Here is a 22,986-nt window from a genome sequence, read left to right as displayed (position 1 = left end):
GGTCTCTTCTGTCTCCGCCATGGTGGAGGCTGTGGCGGCGGCGGAAGAAAAAGAGTGCCCCCACGGCGCTGGCCCGCCCGCCGATCGGCGGGCCCCGATCACGGGCCAGGCCAACGTATGGGAACCCCCCGGGATCCGATCGTCCCCCCCCCCCAGGACCCCGGGGGCCCGCCTGCGCCCCCAATCACGCCAGCACAGATGTGGTTTAAACCACGTCGGTGGTATTGGACTGTCAGCGGCGGGACTTTGGCCCATCGCGGGCCGGAGAATCGCCGCGGGGTCACGCCGACTGGCGGGGTGTGATTCCCGCTCCCGCCAATTCCTGGGAGGCGGAGAATTCTGCCCACGGCGGGGGCGGGATTTATGCCGGCCGAGGGCGATTCCCCGACCCTGCGGGGGTCGGAGAATTCCGCCCCATGGTCTCCAAATCCCCCGAAATGATCCCCAATCTCCAACGCCCAGCCCGAACATACTATGGGAGGGTCCCCCAACTCCCCCCCCCCCCCCACCCCTTCACCCTCGGCAACATCCATGCCTGGCACCCCCAACCCGATCGCCCATGTATTAAAAAGGTCAGCCTAGCACCTTGGCGGTGCGAATCTGACACCCTGGCAGTGCCAACTTCGCACTCTGGCAGTGCAGATTCTAACTTGCAGTGTCACCTGGGCATCTTGGGAGTGACACTGCCTCTAGGAGGTGACTCTGCCAAGGTGCCAGGCTAGCACAGCCAGGGTGCCCTGGTGGCACCATCAGTGCCAGGGCACCACCCCACCCAAAGCACATGCAACTGAGAACCTCCAATCCCTTGAGAGACCCCCACAAGTGTTTGTCTGGTTCCCGTTTGTGGGGACCAGTGCTGAATGGTGCTCGCCCGAGGTCTCTGAGGCAAGGGGGAAGAATGCCAAAGCCTCAGGTACCTAGGGAATCTAAACATTGGAATAAGGCTAGTTGCCTCACTCTAATACAAAGATTTGCCAAAAAGTGATCTTGCTCCACAATGGGTGGGATTTACTTCGCAACACCTTGCAAGTCGATCTCGCGAGGCGTGGCGAGCCGGTAGATCCCGGGAGTGGGGTCTCCTGACTTTCAAGGCTATACTGCGCCATGGCGAGCTGCTTTTACAGCACTGTGTGACCATTGGATCGCGCCCTGAATTTCAGATGTCACGAGGCAGCACAGTGGTTAACACTGCTGACTCACAGTGCCAGGGACCCGGGTTCAACTCCGGCCTTGGGTGACAGTCTGTATCGAGTTTGCACTTTCTCCCCATGTCTGCATGGGTTTCCTTTGGGTACTCTAGTTTCCTCTCATAAACCAAAGATTTGCAGGCAAGGTAGATTGGCCATGTTAAATTGCCCCTTGTGTCCAAAGGTTGGGTGGGGTTACGGGGGATGGGATGGGTGAGTGGGCCTGAGCATGGTGCTCGCCATAGGGTCGGTGCAGATTCGATGAGCCGGATGGCCCCCTTCTACAGTGTAGGAATTATATAATTGCATGATTCCTGACCGGAAATCCCAGAAGTAACATCAGCAGGTGATTGGGGGCGGGGGGGGGGGGGGGGGGTGCTGTGGTACAGCTCCTCTACCCACTGGAGTTCTGCCAAGGACCCAGAATAAAGCCAGAGGAAAATCTGTCTTTAAGTGGATAAACCTGCATTAACAACATTAGCGGTGTTAAACTCTCTGAACTGTGTTTCACCTCTGACATTCCAGCCTGTAGTTTGTTACTACTCCAGCCTTTCTCCCCTAAACAGCAGCCTGAACTCTGCACCAAGGCCTGGAACTATTAATGGAAAATCGAACAAGCATTCAAAATCCCCCACCTTGAAATTAGAACTGTTACTGTTACTGAATCCAGAAAACACTCAACAAAAATTGTTGGGGTTGGCGGGAGGCAGGGTCCAGATCAGGAAGCTTTGCAAGATGAATAATTCAAAGTGATTTTGAAGAACCTCTGTTTTTGTATTTTTGAAACAGCATCCTAGTTTAAACACTGAATACTGACAACGTGAGAAGCTGCAGTATACAGTGAGTGTAGTGCAGGGTAGGCAAGAAGAAGGAAATATTTACAGTAACATTAATAAGTCAATGAAACAAAAGGGAGAACAAGCTATCACCATAAATATCAATAACCTTAGACAGCAATTGGTAATCTCCATGAACTAGACAGCAAATCAATCACTGGCTTCATATGGCACCATAAACCTTGGCCTTGAATGTCACCTGAACCCCAGGATGGCTATTATCTTAAATTAATTCTTGTAGTCTTCGAAATGAATTTAGATTAAAAGTTCGCTGTCATTTTCATGCAGGCACAGGAAGGGCTATCTGGTGACGAGGATTGCATATTCCTTCCCAAATCTGCCTCAGGTTCTTACCATTGAAATGAATGGATGGAAAGTTCAGCAGGTTCTGTGAAAAATTATTTGTAAATGTAGTTAAAATATAGAATAGCCCTTTTTAGTTTTGTTTATTCACGCCACTTCCCATTGAGGTGTGTCAGCTGTGGTTCTGTTGGCAGCACCCCTGCCTCTGAGTCAAAAGGTTGTTGGTTCAAGTCCCACTCCAGAGACGGGAGCACAAATATCTACACTGACATTCCGGTAATGTTGGAGTACCACATCATTGGAGCTTCTGTTACAGGCAAGGGTACTAATCTGTCTACCCTCTCGGGGGATTAAAAGATATTTGGCCCCATTTTGAGGAAGAGTAGAGGATATCCCCCCCCCCCCCCCCCCCCCCCCCCCCCTCCCCCCCCTCATGTCCTGGACATTTTTATCCCTCAATTCAAGCTCACAGAAATAGATTGACTTGTTATTAGATCATTTCTGTGTGTGGGAGCTTGCTGTGCATAAATTGGCTGCTGTGCTTCCATGATTATGGGTGGAACTTACCGGCTGTTCACACCGGTGGGATATTCCGGTCCCATCAACGGCGCATGGGTTTCCGGCGACAAGGGGTGCAGTCTGCAGGAAATCCCGCTGACAACAACGAGACCAGAAAATCCCAGTGACGGGCCTCCTCTGCCGCTAGAAAACACGTGGTGGGTTGGTTGGTCAATCGCGCCCTACACTTCAGAAATTGGCTGTAAAGCATTTCAGAATGTCCTTCAGTTATAAAAGCAACGATATAAACACAACCTTTTAGTTTCTTTCATTTCTTGTTGAGGTATAGTTCCAAATGTACTATGTATCTTATGTACATATTTATATGCTTGTTTATATGTGTGTGTATTATGTCACCCACAGAGGATAATGGCAGAACAGAAATGTGGAACACTGAACTAATCCAATGTTATTATTCATTATAACAACCATTTGAGTCAATGATCATCATATTTGTTCTAAATTGCATAAACAGGCTGCATTAACATATATCCTCACTGTGCATTGCATCTTTAGAGAAAAGTGGCAGTCATTATGCTGCATTCACATTATTTGTTTTGGGTCTCATTTTCAACCTGTCCTTTTATCTTCACAGAATTCAATCCGGCACAACCTCTCCCTGCATAGCAGATTTATACGCGTACAGAATGAAGGCACAGGCAAGAGCTCTTGGTGGATGTTAAATCCCGATGGAGGGAAAACTGGAAAATCTCCGAGGAGACGAGCGGTTTCTATGGACAGCAACAGTAAGTATCTAAAGAGCAAGAGAGGGGCAAACAAGAAGAAGGCCACCCTACAGGCAACACAGGAAGGAAATGAAGGCAGCCCTTCATCACAACACACAAAGTGGTCGGGTAGTCCCAGCTCTCATGCCAGTGATGAATTTGATGCCTGGACTGACTTCAGGTCACGTGCAAACTCAGCAGCAAGCACTCTGAGTGGTCGATTATCTCCCATAATGGCGAATTCTGAATTAGATGAACTTGAAGATGACGACAGGACTCCATCTTCTCCATTACTCTACCCCAGTCCCTCAAACACCTTATCGCCATCTGTAAGTACAAGGCGTTCCGTGGAACTACCGAGGTTGGCTGATATGGCCGGTACAATTAACTTGAATGAGGGATTAACAGAGAATCTTCTTGAGGACTTGCAGGACAATTACAACATGAGCCCATCACAGCAAATTCCAGCAGGATGCCTGAGACAGAGAAGTTCGAGCTTCTCATTTGGATCTAAGTGTTCAACTCGAGGAAGTCAAACTAGTACATACAGTGCCACCATGTATAGCCAACCACCCATGACTATGTTACGTCATTCACCCATGCAGACTATTCAGGAAAACAAACAAGTCACTTTTTCAACAATCAACCACTATGGGAATCGTATGTTGCAAGACCTTTTGACCCCAGAGTCACTCCGACACAAAGAAGTCATGATGACACAGACAGATCCTCTGATGCCACAGGCCAATACAGTCGTGACATCACAAAACCAGAGACAAATGGTGATGTGTTCTGATCCGGCAATATCACCATTTAATGCCCAGTCACCTAGATTAATGAATAGCAATCCATTTCATCACCCATCAACAGCACAGCAGAATTCTGTTGTCAATAATGGTGCCTTATCCAATCCCATTGGCCTTATGCACATGCACTCTGATGCTGGTAACATCAACTCTGTCGCGCACCACCTCCAAAACCAGCTTCATTCACTCGCTAGTCATGGGATGCAAATGGAAGCATCGGACTCAAGGTTGAGTTCTTGTCCAGGAGGAATTAACATTTCCACCATGAGTCAAGATAAGTTCCCCACTGACCTTGACCTAGACATGTTTCACGGCAGTTTGGAGTGTGATGTGGAATCTATCATTCTCAATGAATTTATGGATAGTGAAGAGCTTGATTTCAATTTTGACTGTGCTATGCCAACTCAAAATGTTGGCATTAATATGGCTACAATTCCCACCGCCCCACAGACCACGAATCAGAGTTGGGTGCCAGGGTGAAGTAGAATTACAATGTTCAGTATCATGGGATGAAAACTGGTTCCATAAAAGCTCTAAGACCAGACCAAATTAACTCTTGGCTTCTTAGGAAGCACTTACTTGAAAACAGAAAGGTTTGTTTTGTTTCCCTTACCTGGGATACACTTAGAAATACAATCAAAAAAGGCAATAATGTGTTCTTTGTTAAAATAACTGTTATGCCAATCAAAGTGACGTTTTTACTTCTGGAAATTAGTCTGCAAATCCCGTGTTACGATCGTGCCCTCAGCACAACTGATTAATTTAGTGGGACTGTGCAATGTAAGGTAGATGGAACTCAACAAAATAGTTCCAAAATTAACGCCTTAATTTAATGTCTAATTTTAAATAGGTTACTTTTTCCTAATTGTAAATCTGGCGTAGTCTCTCAGAGTATAATCCTTCACATTTTTAAGTAAAATTTACATTGAGTGTTATGGGGGAGGAATATTTTCTGTGCACCATGTAACAAAATCCACTCTATATAAAAATATTGATGATTTCTTTATGGAGGATCTCATCCCCTGCAATGACTGAAACTTTCATTGTTGCAGCTGGCTGGTATCCCACTGATTATTTCAATTCTCCTGAATAACCATTACGAGAATACCATAATTGAACATTGCCTTTGGACAGAGATTGGAGGAAGCAGTGGCCAACAGAGAGCTGTAGTACAGGGTTGCAACAGGTGGATTGCTTCTTCAATAGAGATAGACCCCATTTTATTTAGTCACGCCCCTCTATCCACACTAGTCTCCCTTGAAACCGGATGTTAATTTGGTCTGGGCCAGAATAATTTCCTGCTCACTCTTGGGTTTGCATTAAAGTCACCAAAGCTTTTTTAAAAATCAGCATGTTTATAACAACTGAAGGCATTTTAACACACACTTGTATTTCTGAGGACAAAATCCAAGAGTAGGTGAAATGCATTAAATAAAAGGATTTTGAAAAGAAGGCCTCTCCTTAAACTCTTGTTCTGATAAATGGGTGGATTTTCAGAATGTGAAACTCAAGTACTCTCGAAAAACTTTGATCAAAACAGCTTTTTTAGTGGCCTACATCTGCTGTTCGACAGCCCTCAAATATTACACAACAATGTAATTTCTTTTTCTTTCATAGACTGAGAGTCATATTGTTACTGCTTTGGCATTTATCATTATTGTATGCTACTTTGGTCAAAACTGTATTTATTTTAGATTGAGGGTAATGAAAAGTTGGTAATGTAGGTGTTCTGAGCTAATACCACAGCCTGAAACTTTAATTTATGTAGTGACTGGGGCATTACTTTGTGAGAATTTCTCTCGGAATTTTGACTCTAGCTACAATGATTTGCCACAGAGAATGGTGAAATCAGGAGGTACTGGGCAGGATTCTCTGGTTTCCCAGCAGCCGTGTTTCTCAGCGGCGCACCGTTCACTGGCGGCGGGATCTTTCTGCCGCATGTTAATGGGATTTCCCATTGTAACCACACGATGTCGCTCCGAACCCTGCGGACGTGGGTGCACTGCCGGCAGGGAAAGTGAATCTCAACGACCCAGAGAATTCCGGCCCACTGTGCAAACAATTACCTGGAGTCAACTCTCTGAATACCTGAAACTTTCTTTGGAAAGTGCCATGATTGATAGTTATATAAGTTACATATGTATATTAACTTCTTTTTAATGTAAAGCATTTGGATAATTAAAATCAGAAAAATCCATTCTTAAATGTACATATATGTACTGTACTGTAATTTCACTATGTATACTTTGAATGTTGATGTGATTAAGAATATAATTTCTTTTTATTTTTCAAATATAAGAGAATATTGAAACGATAGAGGAAGCCCCAGACAGCAAGTTTTTCTTTTGTTTGAAATTCTATCAGTGACAGGACAAATTTGGTTGTTTTCTTTTTAACTATTGAAAGATTGTAGATCAGACAGTAAAACAGATTCTGTCCAAAGCGCTCACACTCATTTGGTGATTATGAAATGGGTACTCCCTTGCCAATGTGCATATGTGGGGGTGGGGTGTGTGGGTGTAACTTTGAATGATAATCTCCTAAACCTGGCCCCAGGATTGGCCACTCAACAGGTCAAGGGTTATCGGGGGAAGACTAGGAAAGTGGAGCTGAGACCACAACTAGATTAGCCACGATCTTACTTAATGGTGGAGCAAACTTGACGGGCCGAATGGGCTATTCCTGTTCCTTAATCCCAAATTCCTACATTTGTAGGTCTATGCTCACCACATCATTGCCCGACTGCCAGTCAAACAGCTTTCTTTTTCACATTTCCAATATTTTTAGAACTTATAAATGACGGTTCTAGGAAAATGAAAGAAGCACACACCATTTTCAAAGTAATGCCCCTGTGATTTTTCTTGCTAATTTGCTTCCATGGTGTCCTGGAGATTAATCTTAAACAGTTTGCGAGGGTTTGCGACCCTGTGCATATCTCAAACTGAGGGCATATCCCACCGTTTCGGAAAGCTCCATTTGGTGATGTAGTAGGTGAACACATTATCCCGGTAAACATAAATCTGGTCAAGCCATCAAATACACAAATGCACACAGGAAAACTACAGTGCGTATTGAATTTTTTCTTTGCATGTCACATTTAGCCTGCATCGACAGACACTTGCAAGCTTGCCCACAGGAAAAAATCACCAGCTAAACGACCACTTCCCTACCTTTCGCAGGTTCAATAAATGTGCTAAAATAATTCCTTCATTCTTCCTCAAATGCTCCCTGTGCATTGCATCTTTATTAGAGCATTATGCAATGGTATTCTCTGTCCAAACTTCAACCAAACTCCCTCGCACCGCACTCACCATGCCCTGCCCATGTCAAGGTAAATGAATACCTAAATTCTCATGAGCTATCAAAATATGTACAGAAGCAGTCTGACACGCAGTCAGGAGAGGCCTTGTCATTATGCTGTGGAACAATTAGTGAGTGAATGCCGAATGTATTTGGAATTGGTTTATCTATTTTATCAGAGAATCACAGCTTGCTTTAAATAGCCAACGTCTCAGTTAAAATAGTAGATCAATTAATTTCACTTTGAAACATTAGGTATTCATCTGCTGAACCTTCACATGGGCATGGAGGGAATCCTATTCCCTGGGTGGGAAAGCAGCGTGGGACTTTCTCAGGCAGAAATCTCCATGAGGGGCCAGACCGCAAATAAATCCCACCGAGCATTCAAAATACCTTAAATGAGGAAGATGATCAGCTTTGTACAGGTCCGAATCACAGGATCTCGCCGTCACCTTTTTATAACATCGCAAGGGGCTAATTAGAGGAATATCATGGCTGGAGGGGTGGAGGAGGTGGATGAATCTGGAGCAGAACTGGATCAGTCTTTTCTTCTGGAACCCATGGCGTGCTCCTGCTCTGCCTGACTACAATAACAGTAGTCTTTGACTTACCTTACAAGGCCTCGTCATCTTGCATATTGAGCAAGTCATTAAAATGCCATTTGTGTCTTCTGAATGTTGCAGCCCCCTCAGTATATATGAATGAAGCTTCTGCCGAAATCAAGCGGGTGCCTCAGTTAGCCTTCTGAAAGTGCCCAGTTAAGATGCACCAGGACCTAAAAGCAGTGAGTGTCTGCTGGCTACTTCCATCCATTCCCACCAAATAGGATGGTTAAAAGTTCCCCTTTAGCATCAAATGAAATATAATAATGATTGGCAACAAATGTACGGATATCACCTAATTGAAATGTCTTTGCCTGTAATCAATAATGCCAGTGCTATTACTTACGTTGGCACAGTGGTTATCATTGCTGCCTCATAGCGCCAGGGACCTGGGTTCGATTCCAACCTTGGGTGACTGCCTGTGTGGAGTTGGCACATTCTCCCCGTGTCTGCGTGGGTTTCCTCCAGGTGCTCCAGTTTCCCCCCGTAGTCCAAGGATGTGCAGGTTAGTTGGATTGGCCATGCTAAATTGCTCCTTAACGTCCAAAGTTTCGGTGGGGCTGTGGGGAGTGGGCCTACGTGGGTTTTCTCATTCGGAGGGTCGGGGCAGACTTGATTGGTGGAATAACCTCCTTCTGCACTTCAAGGATTCTATGATTCTTTGAGTGCTAAATTGCTGTGAGTGCTATCTAGATTAGGCATCGAACTGAGGCACCATTTGCTCTTCTCTGGTCATTCAAGAGGATATCAAAGACCTCACAGTACTATTTGAAGAATAGCATGGAATTCTGACCAATGTTCCTCCATCATCCTATACTATCACAAACAGATCTGTCGTTTGTGGAACCTCGTTGTTCACAAATGGGATGAAGTGTTTGCCTACATAACAACAGTGATTTAACTTCATTGGTAGTGAATTATTTGGGAGTGTTTTGAGGTTATAAGGTGCTATTTAAATGCCAGCTTTTTGCTTCATATCCATACCGTCTGCTTCTGTGGTGATGTGTATGCTCCCTCAACAAACAGCATAGGGAAACACATCATTACTGTTACTATTCTCTATTGAAGATTGATGGTTCCAAATCAGTGAAACATTAGAGATGATTTACTGCATTGCGCAATCCAGTGTTATGATCACCAACATGTTTTTGTACTCCTTAACCCTTAGCAGACTGCCTTATATTGCTCAGGGATAGGAAAATCAATAATCTGAATTGCTGGAAAAGATCTGTATTCTGTTTATCATAGTTCAACCATCACAATAATTGGAACAATTTAGCATTGATTTACAAATGCAGATGTTCCCTCAGCAGGCTGCAACACTACTTCTTGTTTTTAACAATCTTGCTCTCCTGAAATATTTTTTTTAATGACAGAAATACCACCCAGAATTACATTCAATGAGGTATTCATTAAATATCCAATAACTTTAAAGATCCATACATTCTTTCAATTTTAATTAGACAGTAGTGAGGAATGCTGGGAACTTTACCATGCAGCATTAACACAGAGCAAACTTCTGCGTTGAAATGGATGCTGGACATGTTAAACTCAGGTGCTGGAGTTCATTACTGCCATGAAATTCTGACAAATTTCTTCATTTTGCCAATAGAACTTTCGAGTTTACATTCAGTTACTTTCCTGTCTTCTCCTGATTTCATGGGGGCACATGTGGTCATTGACCAGTTTTTGAGTAATAAATTTGCAACTATTATGAATATCATCCAGTAAGAGCCTTTCCGATTCACATCAGTTTATCAAATGAACAATAGCTGTTTAAATGTGGCAAATTATTCAACATTTAATTTAAAGACCCACAGATGTATTTATTTTTGTTGGAAAGCTATAATCAGGTTTGACCGTCTCAATTAGAATTGACGAAAATATTTATACAAAAGTGATCAACCATTTTAAAGGCGGATAATGATTTAATTTGAAGACCCAAAACTGTGCAATAGAATCATATAACACTTTGTGAAAGGGAGCCATGTGTTACCCAGAATATAGAAGAGTGCCAAGTTTTTTTCTTCCTCCTTTGTTATTAATGTTCTCGCATTCCCATTTCTCCTATTGGCATGGACTTTATTTTTGGGTGAGGTTCCATGGATGGTAAGTGTCCTCCACTTCCCTCTTGCGAAATTGCATTATTTATCTCTGAATCATCAGGCTAAATGAATGGATGGGCACCATAGCCAAGCCCAATTGTTAGACATGCTTCCCAAGAGTGACAATCACCGCCGATTTTACCCACATCAAACAAGGTCCTACCACCATCCCAGCTAAGATCAATTCAAGCGGCACAGATTGGCGATCAAACATGGGTGCCTTTCTGGCTTGTATGGCTCAGCTACTTAAGAGAATAAAGTTGAAACATCAGGGGGCCCATGTAGACTTTGGTCCCTGAATATTCTTGTCTGACTTCCATGTACCATCAAATAACTGAAATTTCATTGTGTTGTAATGGGTCAGCATTGATGTTCTGCTCTCCAAAATCATCCTGATACAGTTTTGTGCTACTTTTCAAGCCCAGTTTTCAATTTTCCTTAAGATAGAAATGAATCCCATTATTTTCTATGCAAACAGCTGCTGGTTTATCCACATTGTCTTCTTTCCAGTTGCTTCTGGCATTGAAAGAATACCATGCTCCAGTGTTTCAACATTCCAATGTGCATCCCTTTACACAACAGGCCACATGCATATCCATTCAGCTGCAGCCAAGCATCATTGAATGCCCTTTCAAAATTGCACCAAACAGAAATGTGAATTGTAATCTAACAAGACCTTGGTGGTTTACCATGGCTTCACATTTTCAAAGATTATTATGTAATGTAATTGCTCAAACGAGGTGAGAATGGCATTATTCCCCACGAGCTTTTACATTTGTTGCTTTGCGAATGGAGTAAGTCTTCCTAAACAACATACAGTTTGATTGTTGTTACATTTGTGTGCAGTGCAACCTACAGACAGTGGTCTTTGAGTTAAAAAATGGGAAGCACCTCCTCCAATGCCTTCATAGCTTGAGGCCTGTGCAAGTTTGGATCCTTAAGGTATAATGAGCTGAGCTCACTTACATGCGAGCTGAGAAAGCACAAAGACAAAAAGACAGCCAGTCCTTTTAAATGAAAATTTCATGACAAAGCCTACTTTTTCTGGAAGAGGTCAAAACTGGGGGATGAAGAGGGTAGGTTGGGGGGCTGGAAGAAGCCCAGTCTGCTGAAGGGTTAATGGTTGTCTCATGTCATTAAAAAAACATATGTAATGAATATAAAAATACACCTTTGTGTTGTACTGTTTCTTCAATTCAAATGCTGTGAAGCCAGCATGAAGTTGAGTTCAATTGAAAGTAGATCCCATTGCAGCTGTATCTGTCTATAAACCAATAACACATGTTGTAATCTCTTTATCAGGTCAGATCTGGTGCGTTACAGTCATTTGATTCAGATTTCCATACCTTAATGAATGTAAAACTTTCAACTGTGCTGTAAAGGTTTGTGAAAATTGCAATGTGAGGAAATGTGTATAGTGTATTGTACAGTGTATTTTCATTAATAAATTGTTTTAAATAATATACTTGAACCAGTGGGTGGAATGTACTACTTTATGTGATACTTGCCCAATACACCAATTTCCCAGTGCCCCCTAAGAACAAAGAAAAGTACAGCACAAGAACAGGCCATTCGGCCCTCCACGCCTGCGCCGACATGCTGCCCATCTAAACTAAAATCTTCTACACTTCCGGGGTCCATATCCCTCTATTCCCATCCTATTCATGTATTTGTCAAGATGCCGCTTAAACATCACAATCGTCCCTGCTTCCACCACCTCCTCTGGCAGCGAGTTCCATGCACCCACTACCTTCTGTGCAAAAGACTTACCTCGTATATATCCTCTAAACCTTGCCCCTCGCACCTTAAACCTATGCCTCCTAGTAATTGACCCCTCTACCCTGGGAAAAAATCTCTGACTATCCACTCTGCCTATGCCTCTCATAATTTTGTCGACCTCCATCAGGTCGCCCCTCAACCTCCTTCGTTCCAGTGAAAACAAACCAAGTTTATTCAACCTCTCATAGCTAATGCCCTCCATACCAGGCAACATCCTGGTAAATCTCTTCTGCACCCTCTCTAAAGCCTCCACATCCTTCTGTTAGTGTGGCGACCAGAATTGAACACTATACTCCAAGTTTGGCCTACTAAGGTTCTATACAGCTGCAACATGACTTGCCAATTTTTATACTCAATGCCCCGGCCAATAAAGGCAAGCATGCCGTATGCCTTCTTGACTACCTTCTCCACCTGTGTTGCCCCTTTCAATGACCTGTGGACCTGTACACCAAGATCTCTCTGACTGTCAATACCCTTGAGGGTTCTACAATTCACTGTATATTCTCTACCTGTATTAGACCTTCCAAAATGCATTACCTGGCATTTGTCCGTATTAAACTCCATCTGCCATCTCGCCGCCCAAGTCTCCAAAAGATCTAAATCCTGCTGTATCCTCTGACAGTCCTTATCGCTATCCACAATTCCACCAACCTTTGTGTCATCTGCAAACTTACTAATCAGACCAGTTACATTTTCCTCCAAATCATTTATATATACTACGAACAGCAAAGGCCCCAGCACTGATCCCTGCGGAACACCACTAGTCACAGCCCTCCAATCACAAAAGCACCCTTCCATTGCTAATCTCTATGACCTAGCCACTTCTGTATCCATCTTGCCAGCCCATCTCTGATCCCGTGTGACTTCACCTTCTGTACCAGACTGCCATGAGGGACCTTGTCAAAGGCCTTACTGAAGTCCATATAGACAATATCCACTTCCCTACCTGCATCAATCATCTTTGTGACCTCCTCAAAAAACTCTACCAAGTTAGTGAGACACGACCTACCCTTCACAAAACTGTGCTGCCTCTTGCTAATACTTAATAAAGATATAAAAGGCTTACATCAGTTTAGAGTATGTGATTGTCTAATAGATTTCAATTGTATTTTATATTTTGCCTTAACTCTCAGCTTATTTTATAGTTGCAAATTTCTTCAGTAATGCAGTAAATTGGACTTTCACTTTCCCCAAAATTGTGCCCAATAAATCACACGCTGAACACCGTTCCCATCAGCCCTAGCGACAGGTTGAGAACAAGCGCCAATATTTATGTTAAGAACTAAGCCCTTTGCTCGCCAGTAGCAGGACACAGCTGCCAACACATAGAAAGTAATGTGTTTCCTTTTAAAAATAAAATCGTCCACACGCATGTCCATATTCTGTAAATTGCTCAATGCTATATGAGCACCACACCCCTCCTTAGGAAACATGTAGATGAGCTTATCCCCAGCATTACAGTTGCTGAGTTCTTGAACCATTATTCAGCAGTTTGTTCCTTTTGAGGAAGTGTTTGGCCTCTGCTCATTTGACCTGAACCTGCAACCTGACATATTGGGAAAGAGGGGCTGAGTGGCTGATCTTACACAACATACTCAATCACCAGAGCATTCTGTGCAGAGTCACCGCATCAGCCATAGAACGTATAAGAAACAAGATTAAGTATATTTTTTACAACAGATCTTGGATTGCTAGAAGACCTACATTTTGATGTCCCACCCCAAATTTGCAAGAATTTTGAACCATAATCTTTTTATCTTTATCTAAGCATGTAAAATAAAACTCTATTGGTGTGTTAAAAAACCCAGTCAACATGCCCACTCTGTGACACATCAAACTGGAAGCATCAATTATCAATATTAAAATGTCTGGTAACTGTGACCGCAAGGGGCGACCCAGAAATAAGCTAAATATGTAGGAAGTGTCTTGGGTTATTAAACTGTTTGCTATCTAAAACTCCAAGTCTACCTTCCACCTGGCTCATTGCTCTGCTAACGTCAGATTGGTTGATGTGAAGGACATTACGGCTGGCAGTGGACGTCTCTTTCACGAAGAACACCGCCCAGGACCAACACTAGTGGCAGAATAGCTATTGTTCTCAATGAATGTCAGCGCCTAACTCAACAGAACAAAGGGAGTGATTAAGAAAAAAAACTTAGCAAGTCTATAAAAGAGCAGGAGGTGAGAGTTATCTATGTGCTTTAATATGTGTGATACCGTTAATTCACTGTGAGACCGGCTTTAATATACATGAACTCGCCAGCCAGAATCGGCTGTACAAATGAGTGCCATCCATAGGTGGTCGGATTATCTCTGGCCCCGGTGACGGCGGAGCCAGAGGCAGAGCCCACTGGGGTTTCAGTACAGTACCTGGAAATAGCCTATATTATCACTTCCAGGTCATGGGTCACATTATTATACAGGCAGTACAGACAGCTCATGCATTAGGTGAAGTACATTCACCACATTCACCCCTTGTTAAAAAAATCAAGTCCAGCGGGGGTGAGGTGGGGTCCATTAGAGATTCAGTCGTCTGGAGGCCAGATTGATCTTTTAGACCTCCTCAGCTCTGGCAATGCGGCGGGCATGGCCGTTGCAGATGGTGACTCCGGGTGCGTCGTGTCTGGAGCTTGATCCTCAGTCCGGCGTGTCGGAGGCGGTTGGGAGGGGTGGGGGTAGGCAAGGGGGTGGCGTGTGGCGGCAGTGCTGGCGCGGGCCAAGACAGGAGACCCAGGGGGGTGCAAGCGGTGCAGGGGGTGGCTGTAGGCAGCGGAGAGCGGGGGCGTGGAGGGGAATCAGCTGGTGCTAAATCTCGTAGGGAGACCGTAGCGTGCCATCCGTCCTGGTGCGCGATGTAGGCATACTGGGTTTGGCGTGCAGCAGCTGGACCCTCTCGACCAGGGGGTAGGTCTTATGGCTCCTCATATTCCTCGGGAGAAGGACAGGTCCCGGAGCTGTCAGCCAAGATGGAAGCTTGACCCCTGAGATGGACATCCTAGGGAAGAGAAACAAGCGGTCGTGAGGGGTCTTGTTCGTGGCTGTGCAGAGGAGTGATCTGATGGAGTGGAGTGAGGCTAGAGTCACAGTATAAATCCGAGCTAGTTACGGTGCAGACTTTGTTTGCACTAAGTGCTGAATTTGGGTGCATTTGAGTGCTATAGTGAGAGGCAGTTCGAGGAGGATCTGCTTACTGAGGTATTATGGGTTGAAGTCAGAAATAGGAAAGAAGCAGTCACTTTGTTGGGAGTTTTCTACAGGCCCCCCAATAGCAGCAGAGATGTGGAGGAACAGATTGGGAAAGGCGCAGAAGTCACAGGGTAGTAGTCATGGGTGACTTTAACTTCCCAAATATTGAGTGGAAACTCTTTAGATCAAATAGTTTGGATTGGGTGGTGTTTGTGCAGTGTGTCCAGGAAGCTTTTCTAACACAGTATGTAGATTGTCCGACCAGAGGGGAGGCCATATTGGATTTGGTACTTGGTAATGAACCAGGGCAAGTGATAGATTTGTTAGTGGGGGAGCATTTTGGAGATCGTGACCACAATTCTGTGACTTCCACTTTAGTAATGGAGAGGGATAGGTACGCGCAACAGGGCAAGGTTTACAATTGGGGGAAGGGTAAATACGATGCTGTCAGACAAGAACTGAAGTGCATAAGTTGGGAACATAGGCTGTCAGGGAAGGACATAATTGAAATGTGGAACTTGTTCAAGGAACAGATACTACGTGTCCTTGATATGTATGTCCCTGTCAGGCAGGGAAGAGATGGTCGAGTGAGGGAATCATGGTTGACAAGAGAGATTGAATGTCTTGTTAAGAGGAAGAAGGAGACTTATGTAAGGCTAAGGAAACAAGGTTCAGACAGGGCGCTTGAGGGATACAAGATAGCCAGGAGGGAACTGAAGAAAGGGATTAGGAGAGCTAAGAGAGGGCATGAAAAATCTTTGTCGGGTAGAATCAAGGAAAACCCCAAGGTCTTTTACACATATGTGAGAAATATGAGAATGACTAGAGCGAGGGTTGGTCCGATCAAGGACAGTAGCGGGAGATTGTGTATTGAGTCAAAAGTGATAGGAGAGGTCTTGAACGAGTACTTTTCTTCAGTATTTCCGAATGAGAGGGGCCATATTGTTGGAGAGGACAGTACGAAACAGACTGGTAAGCTCGAGGAGATACTTGTTAGGAAGGAAGATGTGCTGGGCATTTTGAAAAACTTGAGGATATCCCAGGCCTGACGGGATATATCCAAGGATTCTATGGGAAGCAAGAGATGAAATTGCAGAGCCGTTGGCAATGATCTTTTCGTCCTCACTGTCAACAGGGGTGGTACCAGAGGATTCGAGAGTGGCGAATGTCGTGCCCCTGTTCAAAAAAGGGAATAGGGATAACCCTGGGAATTACAGGCCAGTTAGTCTTACTTCGGTGGTAGGCAAAGTAATGGAAAGGGTACCGAGGGATAGGATTTCTGAGCATCTGGAAAGACACTGCTTGATTAGGGATAGTCAGCGCGGATTTGTGAGGGATAGGTCTTGCCTCACAAGTCTTATAGAATTGGGGCAGCAGGGTAGCATGGTGGTTAGCATAAATGCTTCACAGCTCCAGGGTCCCAGGTTCGATTCCCGGCTGGGTCACTGTCTGTGTGGAGTCTGCACGTCCTCCCCCTGTGTGCGTGGGTTTCCTCCGGGTGCTCCGGTTTCCTCCCACAGTCCAAAGATGTGCGGGTTAGGTGGATTGGCCATGCTAAATTGCCCGTAGTGTGCTAATAAAAGTAAGGTTAAGGGGGGGTTGTTGGGTTACGGGTATAGGGTGGATACGTGGGTTTGAGTAGGGTGATCATGGCTCGGCACAACATTGAGGGCCGAAGGGCCTGTTCTGTGCTGTACTGTTCTATTCTAATTATTTGAGGAGGTGACCAAGCACATGGATGAAGGTAAAGCAGTGGATGTGGTGTACAATGATTTTAGTAAGGCAATTGATAAGGTTCCCCATGGTAGGCTTATGCAGAAAGTAAGGAGGCATGGGATAGTGGGAAATTTGGCCAGTTGGATAACGAACTGGCTAACCGATAGAAGTCAGAGAGTGGTGGTGGATGGCAAATATTCAGCCCGGAGTCCAGTTACCAGTGGCGTACTGCAGGGATCAGTTCTGGGTCTTCTGCTGTTCGTAATTTTCATTAATGACTTGGATGAGGGAGTTGAAGGGTGGGTCAGTAAATTTGCAGACGATACGAAGATTGGTGGAGTTGTGGATAGTGAGGAGGGCTGTTGTCTGCTGCAAAGAGACATAGATAGGTTGCAGAGCTGGGCTGAGAATTGGCAGATGGAATTTAACCCTGAAAAGGCTGAGGTTGTCCATTTTGGAAGGACAAATATGAATGCGGAATACAGGGTTAACGGTAGGGTTCTTGGCAATGTGGAGGAGCAGAGAGATCTTGGGGTCTATGTTCATAGATCTTTGAAAGTTGCCACTCAAGTGGATAGAGCTGTGAAGAAGGCCTATGGTGTGCTAGCGTTCATTAGCAGAGCGATTGAATTTAAGAGCCATGAGATGATGATGCAGCTGTCCAAAACCTTGGTAAGGCCACATTTGGAGTACTGTGTGCAGTTCTGGTCACCTCATTTTAGGAAGGATGTGGAAGCTTTGGAAAAGGTGCAAAGGAGATTTACCAGGATGTTGCCTGGAATGGAGAGTAGGTCTTACGAGGAAAGATTGAGGGTGCTCGGCCTTTTCTCATTAGAACGGAGAAGGATGAGGGGCGACTTGATAGAGGTTTATAAGATGATCAGGGGAATAGATAGACAATCAGAGACTTTTTCCCCGGGTGGAACAAACCATTACAAGGGGAGATAAATTTAAGGTGAATGGTGGAAGATATAGGGGGGATGTCAGAGTTAGGTTCCTTACCCAGGGAGTAGTGGGGGTCATGGTATGCACTGCCTGTGGAAGTAGTTGAGTTGGAAACATTAGGGACCTGAAAGCGGCTATTGGATAGGTACATGGATTACGGTAGAATGATGGGGTGTACATTAACTTGTTCTTAATCTAGGACAAAAGTTCGGCACAACATCGTGGGCCGAAGGGCCTGTTCTGTGCTGTATTTTTCTATGTTCTATGTCATGTCAGGGCAGGGGATTGCAAAGGGAAAGCGGGAGTACTCATCGATGACGATTAGGAAGTACGTATTACGGTTGGTGGAGGGGAGGAGCCCTTTGAAGTCCATGCTCAGGCGCTCAAAGATCCAGGTGGCCTTTACCAGGCAGGCCTTGTCTGGCCGGTAGAAGTGCAGTTTGCACTCCGCGCAGACCTGGCAGTCCCTGGTCATGGCTTTGACCTCCTCGGTGGAGAAGGGCAGATTGCGGGCCTTAATAAAGTGGGTAAGCCGGGTGACCCCTGGGTGACAGAGGTCATTGTGGATCGCCCGAAGTCGGTCAACTTGCACACTGGCGCATGTGCCGCGGGACAGGGCATCTGGGGGCTTGTTGAGCTTCCCAGGACGATACTTGATATCGTAATTGTAGGTGGAGAGTTCGATCCTCCACCTCAGTATTTTGTCATTTTTTATTTTGCCCCGTTGTGCGTTGTAAATAATATTATTTATTTTTTTTAAAATAATTTTTATTAAGGTTTTCACAAAATATAAACAAAAAAACAATATTAACAAAACAACCATGGTAAAAACCCAAGAACAACAACCACCCAACTACAAAAGCAACTACTAAAACAAAAAAAAGCAAACAACAAAAAGGAAAGAGATAACACCCGCCACATCCAACAAACCCATGTACACAATTCTCCCTCCCACCGAACCAAACCACCCCCCCTCTTCCCCCCACCACCCCCCCCCCCCCCCCCCCCGGGTTGCTGCTGCTGCCGGCCTATTTCCCTACCGGTCCGCCAGGAAGTCCTGGAAAGGCTGCCACCGCCTAAAGAACCCCTGTACTGATCCCCTCAGGGCAAATTTCACCTTCTTCAATTTGATGAACCCCGACATATCATCGATCCAGGCCTCCACGCTTGGGGGCCTCGCATCCTTCCATTGAAGCAAGATCCTCCACCGGGCTACTAGGGACGCAAAGGCCAGAACACTGGCCTCTTTCGCCTCCTGCACTCCCGGCTCCACTGCAACCCCAAAAATTGCAAGTCCCCAGCCTGGCTTGACCCTGGATCCCACCACCCTCGACACCGTCCTTGCTACCCACTTCCAAAACTCCCCCAGCGCTGGGCACGCCCAAAACATATGGGCGTGGTTCGCTGGGCTCCCCGGGCACCTAGCACACCTGTCTTCGCCCCCGAAAAACCTACTCATCCTCGTCCCAGTCATGTGGGCTCTATGCAGCACCTTGAACTGTATGAGGCTAAGCCTCGCACAGGAAGAGGAGGAATTCACCCTTTCCCTTTCCAGGGCATATAAAGTGGCAAAGATTGCTGGGAGATTAGGGGACTGGGAAATCTTTAGGGGGCAACAGAAAGCTACTAAAAAAGCTATAAAGAAGAGTATGAGAGTAGACTTGCTCAGAATATAAAGCTATGACAGGTGAGGACCTTGAGAAGATTGTTATCACTAAGGAGGTAGTGATGGGCAAGCTAATGGGGCTAAAGGTCGACAAGTCTCCTGGCCCTGATGGAATGCATCCCAGAGTGCTAAAAGAGATGGCTAGGGAAATTGCAGATGCACTAGTGATAATTTACCGAAATTCACATGACTCTGGGGTGGTCCCGGTGGATTGGAAATTAGCAAACGTGACACCACTGTTTAAAAAAGGAGGTAGGCAGAAAGCAGGAAATTATAGGCCAGTGAACTTAACTTCGGTAGTAGGGAAGATGCTGGAATCTATCATCAAGGAAGAAATTGCGAGGCATCTGGATAGAAATTGTCCCATTGGGAAGACGCAGCATGGGTTCATAAAGGGCAGGTCATGCCTAACTAATTTAGTGGAATTTTTTGAGGACATTACCAGTGCAGTAGATAACGGGGTGCCGATGGATGTGGTATATCTGGATTTCCAGAAAGCCTTTGACAAGGTGCCACACAAAAGGTTGCTGCATAAGATAAAGATGCATGGCATTAAGGGTAAAGTAGTAGCATGAATAGAGGATTGGTTAATAGAAAGCAAAGAGTGGGGATTAATGGGTGTTTCTCTGGTTGGCAATCAGTAGCTAGTGGTGTCCCTCAGGGATCCGTGTTGGGCCCACAATTGTTCACAATTTACATAGATGATTTGGAGTTGGGGACCAAGGGCAATGTGTCCAAGTTTGCAGATGACACTAAGTTGAGTGGTAAAGCGAAAAGTGCAGAGGATACTGGAAGTCTGCAGAGGGATTTGGATAGGTTAAGTGAATGGGCTAGGGTCTGGCAGATGGAATACAATGTTGACAAATGTGAGGTTATCCATTTTGGTAGGAATAACAGCAAACGGGATTATTATTTAAACGATAAAATATTAAAGCATGCCGCTGTGCAGAGAGACTTGGGTATGCTAGTGCATGAGTCACAGAAGGTTGGTTTACAGGTGCAACAGGTGATTAAGAAGGCAAATGGAATTTTGTCCTACATTGCTAGAGGGATGGAGTTTAAGACTAGGGAGGTTATGTTGCAATTGTATAAGGTGTTAGTGAGGCCACACCTGGAGTATTGTGTTCAGTTTTGGTCTCCTTACTTGAGAAAGGACGTACTGGCACTGGAGAGTGTGCAGAGGAGATTCACTAGGTTAATCCCAGAGCTGAAGGGGTTGGGTTATGAGGAGAGGTTGAGTAGACTGGGACTGTACTCGTTGGAATTTAGAAGGATGAGGGGGGATCTTATAGAAACATTTAAAATTATGAAGGGAATAGATAGGATGGATGCGGGCAGGTTGTTTCCACTGGCGGGTGAAAGCAGAACTAGGGGACAGAGCCTCAAAATAAGGGGATGTAGATTTAGGACTGAGTTTAGGAGGAACTTCTTCACCCAAAGGGTTGTGAATCTATGGAATTCCTTGCCCAGTGAAGCAGTTGAGGCTCCTTCATTACATGTTTTTAAGGTAAAGATAGATAGTTTTTTGAAGAATAAAGGGATTAAGGGTTATGGTGTTCGGGCCGGAAAGTGGAGCTGAGTCCACAAAAGATCAGCCATGATCTCATTGAATGGCGGAGCAGGCTCGAGGGGCCAGATGGCCTACTTCTGCTCCTAGTTCTTATGTTCTTATGTTCTTATGTTCCCTTCTCAATCTCCTCACCCAGCTCTTCTTCCCATTTACCCGTCAGCTCCTCCACCGAGGCCTCGTCTACCTCCTGCATTACGCGGTATACGTCCGAAATCCTCCCTGCTCCAACCCACACCCCCGAGAGCACCCTGTCCCGTACCCCACGTGGGGGCAGCAGAGGGAACCCCTCCACCTGCCGCCTGGCAAACGCCGTAACCTGCATGTACCTAAACATGTTCCCTGGGGGGAGCCCAAACTTCCCCTCTAACTCCCCCAGGCTCGCGAACCTCCCATCCACAAACAGGTCCCTCAACCTCCTAATACCTACCCTGTGCCAGCCCAGAAATCCGGCATCGATGCTCCCTGGAACAAACCGGTGGTTGCCCCGTATCGGGGACTCCATCGAGCCCCCCCACCTCCCCCCTATGCCGTCTCCATTGCCCCCAAATTTTGAGGGTAGCTGCCACCACCGGGCTCGTGATATACCTTGTTGGAGGGAGCGGCAACGGCGCCGTTACCAGCGCCTCCAGGCTCGTGTCCACACAGGACGCCATCTCCGTCCTCTTCCATGCTGCCCCTTCCCCGTCCATTACCCACTTACGCACCATCGCTGCGTTGGCAGCCCAATAGTACCCACAGAGGTTGGGCAGCGCCAGCCCCCCCATCCCTGCCCCGCTCCAAAAACACCCTTCTCACCCTCGGAGTCCCATGCGCCCATACAAATCCCGTAATACGCCTGTTAACTCTCCTAAAAAAGGCCTTTGGGATAAGGATGGGAAAGCACTGGAACAGGAATAAAAACCTCGGGAGCACCGTCATCTTGACGGACTGCACCCTACCCGCCAGCGACAGCGGTAACATATCCCACCTTTTAAACTCCTCCTCCATTTGCTCCACCAACCTTGTGAGGTTAAGCTTATGCAGGGCCCCCCAGCTCCTAGCCACCTGGACTCCCAGGTACCTAAAGCTCCGCCCTGCCTGCGTCAGTGGGAGCCTACCAATCCCCTCCTCCTGATCCCCCGGATTCACCACGAACAGCTCACTCTTACCCAGGTTGAGCTTATACCCAGAAAAGCTCCCAAATTCGCTGAGAATCCTCATCACCTCCGGCATTCCCCCCAACGGGTCCGCCACATACAGAAACAGGTCGTCCGCATAAAGCGACACTCGATGCTCCTCCCCACCCTGCACCAGGCCCCTCCAGTTCCCCAACTCCCTCAACGCCATGGCCAGGGGCTCAATTGCCAACGCAAAGAGCAAGGGGGACAGGGGAAACCCCTGTCTCGTCCCCCGGTGCAGCCGAAAGTACTCCGACCTCCTCCTATTCGTGGCTACACTTGCCATCGGGGCCTCATAAAGCAACCTCACCCAACGGACAAACCCCTCCCCAAACCCAAACCTTTCCAACACCTCCCACAAATACCCCCACTCAACCCTATCAAAGGCCTCCTCCGCGTCTAATGCCACCACTATCTCCGCCTCCCCTTCCACAGCCGGCATCATAATGACATTGAGAAGACTTCGTATGTTGGTATTCAACTGCCTTCCCTTTACAAACCCCGTCTGGTCCTCGTGAATGACCCCCGGCACACAATCCTCTATT

The 22,986-nt window shown here is 45.9% G+C and overlaps 1 protein-coding gene across 1 annotated transcript in view; it reads left to right on the top strand.

The window, feature by feature from the left end:
• The window catches only part of LOC119965082 (forkhead box protein O3-like), a 237,455-nt gene extending 229,897 nt beyond the window's left edge, over nt 1-7,558 (top strand). The window contains exon 2 of the mRNA XM_038795363.1: nt 3,480-7,558. Coding sequence (XP_038651291.1) covers nt 3,480-4,895 — 1,416 coding nt within the window. The 3' untranslated portion in view covers nt 4,896-7,558. The remainder of the gene's footprint in view (nt 1-3,479) is intronic.
• Nucleotides 7,559-22,986: the final 15,428 nt, after the last annotated feature.

The sequence above is a fragment of the Scyliorhinus canicula genome, chromosome 1 (genome assembly GCF_902713615.1).
Source record: "Scyliorhinus canicula chromosome 1, sScyCan1.1, whole genome shotgun sequence".
In the NCBI taxonomy this organism is placed as follows: domain Eukaryota; kingdom Metazoa; phylum Chordata; class Chondrichthyes; order Carcharhiniformes; family Scyliorhinidae; genus Scyliorhinus; species Scyliorhinus canicula.
The sequence above is the reverse complement of the archived record's forward strand: the minus strand, read 5'-3'. Positions and strand labels throughout refer to the sequence as shown.